Source organism: Cebus imitator, unplaced genomic scaffold (assembly GCF_001604975.1).
Source record: "Cebus imitator isolate Cc_AM_T3 unplaced genomic scaffold, Cebus_imitator-1.0 Scaffold440, whole genome shotgun sequence".
NCBI classification, from domain to species: Eukaryota; Metazoa; Chordata; class Mammalia; order Primates; family Cebidae; genus Cebus; species Cebus imitator.
Window position 1 is genome coordinate 241,266 of NW_016107755.1, and position 8,630 is coordinate 249,895.

An 8,630-nucleotide genomic window follows, 5' to 3' on the forward strand; every position below is an offset into this window, starting at 1 on the left:
AAAAAAAAAAAAAAAAAAAAAAAGCACAATGGAAAGCTATTGGAGAACTTCAGAGTGCGCCATGGTCTTATTTATATTTGTATAGGGATCAGTCTGGTTGCTTTGTGGAGAACAGGCTGCCAGAAGAGAGGAAGCAAGAGATGAGTTGGGCTCTTTTTCAGAGATGATGAATTAAACAAATGTAACTAACGTTACTCTCTCTTAAGACCTCACTAAAGCCAAAGTGATTTTTTTTTTTTTTTTTTTAAGATATAGAGGCTGGTCCAAAGGTGAGTTACCTCAATTGATTGTTCAGTCAGTTACAGACTGAACTCCTTATTCTGCTCTTTACCCACTTCTCACTACTGCGATTAACTAGTCTTTCTTTCTTCCTGTCTTTCCTTCTCTTCTCTTCTCTCCTCTTCTCCTCTTGGAGACCAATCTCACTCTATCCTCCAGGCTAGAGTGCAGCAGTGCAATCTCAGCTCACTACAGCTTCAACTGCCCACGCTTAAGCGATTCTCCCACCTTAGCCTCCTGAGTAGCTGGGACTACAAGCATGTACCACGAAACCTGGCTAATTTTTGTATGTTTTGTAGAGATGGGATTTCGCCATGTTGCCCAGACTGGTCTCGAACCCCTGGACTCAAAGGATCCTTCTCGCCTTAGCCTCCTAAAATGCTAGGATTACAGGCATGAGCCACTGCACCCAGCTGACTAGGCTTTAAAAAAAAAAGATGGAGAAAATAGGAACAGAAACCAGAGCATCATTTTGGAAGCTGGAAGTCAGTGGTAACTAACTAAGCAGGTATGAGACAGCTGAGCTTGAAACCTGCAAAGGGGGAAACTGTGAAGTGATCTGAGGCTCAGGAGCTGGTAGCATCCAGTGCTTCTGCAGCTGTGGGAGGCTGGTTAAATAGGAGGAAAAAGTGAAACGCGCCTTCTCAGGGCCCCTCACAAGGATACACAAGAAGCTGGTCTCTGTGGTTGCTGCTGGGAAAGGGGCCCAGGTGGTTTGGAGAATGAGTTAGGAAGCAGCCTTACTTCTTGTGGTTTACTTTTTTCTGTTGAATCTGCACCATATGCAAAAGACAAAAAAGATTACCTCTTTCCACCCCTGCAAAAAATAAGTCAGTAAGCTATTGCGGTAGCCTAGGCTAGCACTAAGGTTATGGCAGCAGCAATGGGGGGATTTGGGTGAGACTGGAGGTAGCAGAAGGCCATTATGTGGTCAGTGCCCTCAAGGTATTTATACTCTAGAAGGGGACACAGATGGGAAAAATAGATTAAAGGGAACTCATCAGAGGAACACTGGACTCCACTGGGCTGGCCAAGCAGACAGGGAACCCACCTTCACGTACCTACTCCTATTTTTTTTTTTTTTTTTTTTGAGATGGAGTCTTGCTGTGTTGCCCAGGCTGGAGTGCAGTGGCATGAGCTCAGCTCACTGCAACCTTTGCCTCCCAGGTTCCAGCAGTTCTCCTACCTCAGCCTCCCGGGTAGTTGGGACTACAAGTGTGCGCCACCACACCTGGCTAATTTTTTGTATTTTAGTAGAGACAGCATTTTTACCATGTTAGCCAGGCTGGTCTAGAACTCCTGAGCTCAAGCAATCCCCCTTCCTTGGTCTCCCAAAGTGCTAGGATTACAGGCGTGAGCCACCACGCCTGGCCACCTGCTCCTATTTTTAATATCCTACCCTGGAGTTCCGGTTCCTGGGCACTTGCTCTTCACCTCTGACTCTGAGCACCCCTCCTACCCAGGTGGCCAAGACTAAGCAGCAGATTGAGGAGCAGCGGGTGCAGGTGCAGGTGGTGGAGCGGGCCCAGCAGGTGGCAGTGCAGGAGCAGGAGATTGCCCGGCGGGAGAAGGAGCTGGAGGCCCGGGTGCGGAAGCCAGCCGAAGCCGAGCGCTACAAGCTGGAGCGCCTAGCTGAGGCAGAGAAGTAAATGTCCCCTCCCTGACCCTTCCTAGCTCCCTTGCCACCTAGGCACCCCAAGATGGAGGACTGAGGCCCTCGCCACCTGGACTCCTATGGATCTCAGGTTGCAGAGCCTCTGCCTCTGCAGCGCTGGGCCTTTCTCCTGGGAGTAAGGGACCCTGGGCTCCACCCTCCACTTCCCTTCTGTGTACAGGTCCCAGCTAATTATGCAGGCGGAGGCAGAAGCCGAATCTGTTCGGGTGAGTTAAGAGGCAGCTCCTGCTGGCTTCCAGAGAGGGTGGGGGTTGCTGCTTGAGCTGGGATTTCTTGTTCTTAATGATTTCTGTCAGTCTCACAACAAGCATCCTTAACCCTCAGATGCGTGGGGAAGCTGAGGCCTTTGCCATAGGGGCCCGAGCCCGAGCTGAGGCTGAGCAGATGGCCAAGAAGGCAGAAGCATTCCAGCTGTACCAAGAGGCTGCTCAGCTGGACATGCTGCTAGAGAAGCTGCCCCAGGTCTGGAGGTTATGTGGGCACCAAGAAAGGAGGAAATAGAACCGGGGACTAAGGAGTGGGGTGAAATGAGGGACTTAGGGAGAATCAGGCTTGGGGACCATAAATTAGAGGGGGGCATTATTAATAACCAAAGTGAGGAAGGATGATCATTGGAACAAGGACCTTAAAACCCAGGGTAAGTTGTTTTATGAGGAGTGTGGTCAGATTATGGGTACTGAGTAGGTGTCTCTCTCCTCCCAGGTGGCAGAGGAGATCAGTGGTCCCTTGACTTCGGCCAATAAGATCACACTGGTGTCCAGTGGCAGTGGGACCATGGGGGCAGCCAAAGTGACTGGGGAAGTACTGGACATTCTAAGCCATCTGCCAGAGAGTGTGGAAAGACTCACGGGTGTCACCATCTCCCAGGTGAGGTCTCAGATCAGGGCTGAGGAGCAGAGTTGTTGGGTTCCTGTGTTGTGTGATGCAACAGGCCTAGCATTTAACCAGCATCCAGGCCTGGGACTCATTGACATTTATTAATCAGTTTCTGTGTGCCAGACACAGCACTATGCTTCTACATAAATGAGTTGTTTTAAATCAAACTACCCTTAGGGTATACAGGATTTTACAAAGCCAGGAAACTGAACTTCCAGCATGTTCCTACTTATTCTGCTGGTGCAACTGGGCTTGAAACCCAGGCCAACTGTCTCTGCAACCTGTGCTTGTGGTCACCCCACTAGTAGGGAACTAGTTGCAGCCTGTTGACAGTTAATTCCAGGGCAGATCACTGCTTTTCTTGGTGCCCCAGTTACTTCACCTATAGATTGTGGTAGAGGTCAGCAAACAGGCTCTGGAACCACTCTTGTGTATCCTAGCTACAGTGCCTGCTAGCTGTGATCTTGGACAAATAATCAACCTCTCTGTACCTGTTTCCTCACCTTAAAATTGGGTTAATAATTAGAAACTATCCTGTTGAATTGTTAAGGGGCTCGAGCAAATATTTGCAGTGTTTAGAATAGTGCCTGGCATGTAGTAAGCATTGTGTGTATGTTAAAAAAATGGAGGCCGGGCATGGTGGCACACACCTGTAATCCCAGCACTTTGGGGAGGCCAAGGCAGGTGGATCACAAGATCAGGAGATCGAGACCATCCTGGCTAACACGGCGAAACCCCGTCTCTACTAAAAATATAAAAAATTAGCCGGGCGTGGTGGCACATGCCTGTAGTCCCAGCTACTCGGGAGGCTGAGGCAGGAGAATCGCTTGAACCCAGAAGGTGGAGGTTGCAGCTAGCTGAGATCGCACCACTGCACTCCAGCCTGGTAACAGAGTGAGACTCCATCTCAAAAAAAAAGGAAAGAAAGAAAGAAATGGGACTGGGTATAGTGGTTCACACCTGTAATCTCTGCACTTTGAGAGCCCAAGCAGGCAGATCACCTAAGGTGAGGAGTTCAAGACCAGCCTGGCCAACATGGTGAAACCCCATCTTTACTAAAAATTAAAAATAAAAAAAATTAGCCAGGCTTGGTGGTGCATGCCTGTAATCCCAACTACTCTGGAGGCTGAGGCAGAAGAATCTCTGGAACCCAGGAGGTGGAGGTTGCAGTGAGCAAAGATTGCACCACTGCATTCAGCCTGGGGGACAGAGCAAGACTCTATCTTAAAAAAAGAAAAAAAGGAAGAGAGAGAAAGAAAGGCACATAATTAGGCCAGGCACAGTGGCTCAAACCTGTAATCCCAGCAGTTTAGGAGGCCCAGGTGGGTGGATCAGTTGAGGTCAGGAATTTGAGATCAGCCTGGCCAACATGGTGAAACCCCATCTCTACCAAAAATACAAAAATTAGCTGAGCATGGTGGGTCATACCTGTAATCCCAACTACTTGAGAGGCTGAGGCAGGATAATCAATTGAACTCAGGAAGCAGAGGCTGCAGTGAGCCAAGATTGCACCACTGCACTCCAGCCTGGGTGACAGTGTCAGACGCCGTCTTGGGGGGGTGGGGAAGCATATGTAAATAAAAGCACTGGATCATACCAGTGATCTTCAGCTGGGTTCCTTGGAGCCTCCTAGAGGCCTGCAGTGGAATATTCAGAGCTAAGGAGAGTTTTTTGTTTTGTTTTTTGGTTTTTTTTAATTTTTATAAAGTTGGGGTTTCACCATGTTGGTCAGGCTGGTCTTGAACTCCTGACCTCAGGTGATCCGCCCACCTTGGCCTCCAAAGTGCTTGGATTACAGGCATGAGCCACTGCGCCCGGCCAGGAGAGTTTTTACAAACAAGGCTCCGCCCCCTTTCCTCTCTTTACTGATTTATTATATGTGGATACTGATGGCTTTGCTTGGGGAAACAGGATGAGGTACGGCACCAGAAAGAAGACTCCTGGACGGTGGACGTGTGTGTTTTCTCTATAGCCCATTCATCTAAGTGGGGGCCTGGGAAAGCAGGGTACCTGGTTCTCAAGCGTCATCTACTGTTGTCTTTTTGCCAGGTGAATCACAAGCCTTTGCGAACAGCCTGAGTCTTCAGCCCTCACAGATGCCCAGCCTTGTAGCTGAAGTTGCCTGAATGATCTCCCTGTTGCATGTAATCCACTGGCCTCCCTGAGCATGTCCATTGACAGTGGGGTCCCACCCTCATCTCTCCTTGCCAAATAGTTTGTGCCTTGCCTAGGATGGGGTTGCTCCCCTTGCCAACCTGACACTGCTGTGATTGCCAACTCCAGGGGTCCCATGTCAGCCTTCTGATGATCCCACTCCACTCCACCTCAACTTCCTAATTAAATCAGACTGTTCGAGCCTGTTGTCTAGAATACTTTCCTGACCAAGACTGAGGGAAGGCCTGGAGGTTTTCAACTTTACTTGCCAAATAAATTGCTGTTATTAAATACTGATACTTGGGAGGCTGAGGTGGGAGGATCACTTGAGCTCAGGGGTCTGAGGCTATAGTGAGCCATGATCATACCACACTCCAGCCTGGGTGACAAAGCAAGATCCTGGTTCTATTAAAAAGAAATTAGGCCAGGCATGGTGGTTCATGCCAATAATCCCAACACTTTGGGAGGCTGAGGCAGGCGGATCACAAGGTCAAGAGATTGAGACCATCTTGGCCAACACAGTGAAACCCTTTCTCTACTAAAATACAAAAATTAGCTGGGTGTGGTGGCGCATGCCTGTAGTCCCAGCTACTTGGGATGTTGAGGCAGGAGAATTGCTTGAAGCCGGGAGGCAGAGGTTGCAGTGAGCTGAGATTGCGCCACTGCACTCCAGCTAGTGCCTGGCAAAAGAACGAGACTCTGTCTCAAAAAAAATAAATAAATGCTAGTGTATCTTGCTCCCTTGCATACAGTAGGCTTTCTAGAATGAGAGAAAAGCAAGTTACTTATATACTCTCAAGAGTTTTAATATCTGCCCTCCACAACAGTCTATTATAGCCAGAAATCATGCTAAAATAGAAGGAATGTTGAGAATAGTATTAGTTCCTTGAATTCCTGAAAATATGGCAAAGGGAAATATTAAGTTATTGTTTTCAAGATACCTTTGAGACTTACTTTGTGAACATACAAGCATGAGGTACTAGATTGAACAGAGTGTTTTAGAATGAGACCATAAGGTAGCATTCCCCATTAGTTACTTTTTTTTAAGACAAAGTCTTGGGCCAGGCACAGTGGCTCATGCTTGTCATCCCAGTACTTTGGAAGGCCAAGGCAGGTGGATTATTTGAGGTCAGGAGTTCGAGACCAGCTTACGTGGTGAAACCCCATCTTTACTAAAAATACAAAAAATAGCCAGGCATGGTAACACCCACCTGTAATCCCTGCCTTGGGAGGCTGAGGCAGAAGAATCACTTGAACCCAGGAGGCAGAGGTTACAGTGAACCAAGATTGTACCAGTGCATTCCAGCCTGGGCAACAGAGCAAGACTCCATCTCAAGGAAAAAAAAAAAAAAAAAAACAAGGTCTTGCTCTGTCACCCAGGCTGGGGTGCAGTCAGGGATCACTGCAGTCTCAACCTCCCAGGCTCAAGCAATCCTTCCACCTAAACCCCCACCACCACCAACCCCTACCCCAGTAGCTGGAACTACAGACATGTGCCACCATGCCTTTATTTATTTATTTATTCAGGTAGAGATGGTATATCACTGTTGCCCAAGTTGGTATGGAACTCCTGGGCTCAAGCCATCCTCCTGCCTCAGCCTCCCAAAGTGCTGGGATTACAGGTGGGAGCCACCATGCCAGGCTCCACTAGAAATCTTGGTGTCGTAGGTTGACTAAGAAAGCCCACAGGATCACAGTAAATGGCCATGGGTACACATAACCCAAAGGAGTCCTAGGCTGCATGGCCAAGGCCAATTCAACCACTTCTGGTTCAGTACATCTGGGTGCAACCAAAAAAATTGCGTTTATTTCTGCAGGTTCCTAGAGGATGCTGATGCTGGTCTGGGAACCAGTTCCGTATGACTTGTCATTGGTCCAGCTTCCATTTTCCATCCCTGGATCCTGCCTTCCCCAGTTAAGACTGATTGATGGGCCCTGTACACTGGCTCACCACCTACAGTCCCAGCTGCTTGGGAGGCTGAGGTGGATCACTTAAGCCCAGGTCGAGGCTGGAGTGAACCATCCGAGACTCCATTAAAAAGACTGACTGGTGCTGGGAGTGGTTTGGGTACCAGAGATAATGATGTGAGGGTCTACCAAGTAGTCAAGTGTTCTTACCAGTACCTCCCTCAGATACCAAATCGGCAGATGCTCAAGTTACTCATATAAAATGACATGGTATTTGCATATAACCTGTGTACTTTAAATCATCTCTATTACCTAAACACGTAATCTAACTAAAATGTTACGTCAAGTTTATACTATTGTTTAGGGAATGAGAAGTCTATACATAATGTCCAGTACTATTTTCCCAGTATCAAGTTGGTTGAATCCATGGCCGCAGAACTCACAGATGAACAAGGACTCAGCATTGTGACGCCTCAATTTAAGGAGAGCAGTGCAGCTGAACTCAGGCCCCATGCCTCCATCAGCAGTGTTTCCCTAAATAAGCACACATATTGCAACTTTTTCCAATTCCCATTTATTTTTGGCTCTTGGGGCAATGTTATCTTTTCAATATGAAAAAAAGCAGCAAGTTCAACACAAAATAGATCTCAAATGTAGGATAGAACAAAATCAAGTGTGTGGTGGGGGGAAGCAACAGCAAAGGGAAGATATGAGATGTTGCAAAAAAGATGGAGGAGGTTCCCCCTCTCCTCTGGGCATTGACTCAAACACTGATGTGGCAGTATACACCATTCCACATAGGGATGTTAATTCCTTTTTGGGGACAAGAAAAGGTGGGGGGTTAGGACATTTCTGGAGGCTTAGGGACCAAGGCTGGTCTCTTTCCCCCCTTGATGCCTTTCTCTGATCAGGGGAAAGGAGTTTAATGAGTGAGGGAGGTCGAGTTGGAGGGAAGGATTCCACTCGACAGAGTGAGGCAGACCCCTCCAAAAGGTAGAGCTCGGAGGGAGATCGAAAATGGAAATAATACTGCTTATACCTCCCTTGAAGCTGAGATGGGAAATGGAAATACGTAGAAATTAATGACTTTTAATAGCTTGGATTTCCCTCTCCAAAACTTTTAGAATGGAAAATCCCATCCCCTTCCTTACAGTGACTTCTATCCCACTACCTTCTACCATTTTCTACTTTGCACTTAGGATGGTTGCCCTTATCTACATACGTTTTCAGCACCTGGTTGGTTCTAAATGGGATCTAGATGAGACCCAGCTTCTTGCAGATTTTTAACAGGGGAATATTAACTGGACAAATGGAAGGAATGGGCACCCGAAGGAAATACAGGGTCACCAAGAATGGCAGAAACCTAGGTTTCCCAGAGTGGAAAGAGAGAGGAGACATTCAACAAACAAGTATTTATTGAGCGCCTACTATGTGCCAGGCACTATTCTAGACCCCCCAGAAGAAAACAAAAAAAAAAAAGATAGAGGCAGCAAACAAATTCTGAGGGAGAGGAAAGGGGCAGTTGAGTAAGACAGCTAAGGGAACTGAGAAGCCTGAGGTGATAGGGGCTCTGCCTTAGGCCTCCTCTTCAGCCTCCTCACCGAAATCCTCCTCCTCTTCTGCGGTGGCATCCTGGTACTGCTGATACTCAGAGACGAGGTCATTCATGTTGCTCTCAGCCTCGGTGAACTCCATCTCGTCCATGCCCTCGCCTGTGTACCAATGGAGGAAGGCCTTC

General features: G+C 47.9%; 2 protein-coding genes across 4 annotated transcripts in view; one reads left to right on the plus strand and one right to left on the minus strand.

The window, feature by feature from the left end:
* The window catches only part of FLOT1 (flotillin 1), an 11,790-nt gene extending 6,605 nt beyond the window's left edge, over nt 1-5,185 (plus strand). For all 3 annotated transcript variants that reach the window (XM_017510458.2, XM_017510459.2, XM_037732028.1), the window contains 5 exons: nt 1,743-1,924; nt 2,115-2,160; nt 2,279-2,416; nt 2,657-2,821; nt 4,880-5,185. In XM_017510458.2, the coding sequence (XP_017365947.1) occupies nt 1,743-1,924; nt 2,115-2,160; nt 2,279-2,416; nt 2,657-2,821; nt 4,880-4,909 (561 nt within the window). In that variant the 3' untranslated portion in view covers nt 4,910-5,185. The remainder of the gene's footprint in view (nt 1-1,742; nt 1,925-2,114; nt 2,161-2,278; nt 2,417-2,656; nt 2,822-4,879) is intronic.
* A 2,271-nt stretch (nt 5,186-7,456) lies between these two features.
* The window catches only part of TUBB (tubulin beta class I), a 5,155-nt gene continuing 3,981 nt past the window's right edge, over nt 7,457-8,630 (minus strand). Inside the window, exon 5 of the mRNA XM_017510427.2 lies at nt 7,457-8,629. Coding sequence (XP_017365916.1) covers nt 8,468-8,629 — 162 coding nt within the window. The 3' untranslated portion in view covers nt 7,457-8,467. The remainder of the gene's footprint in view (nt 8,630) is intronic.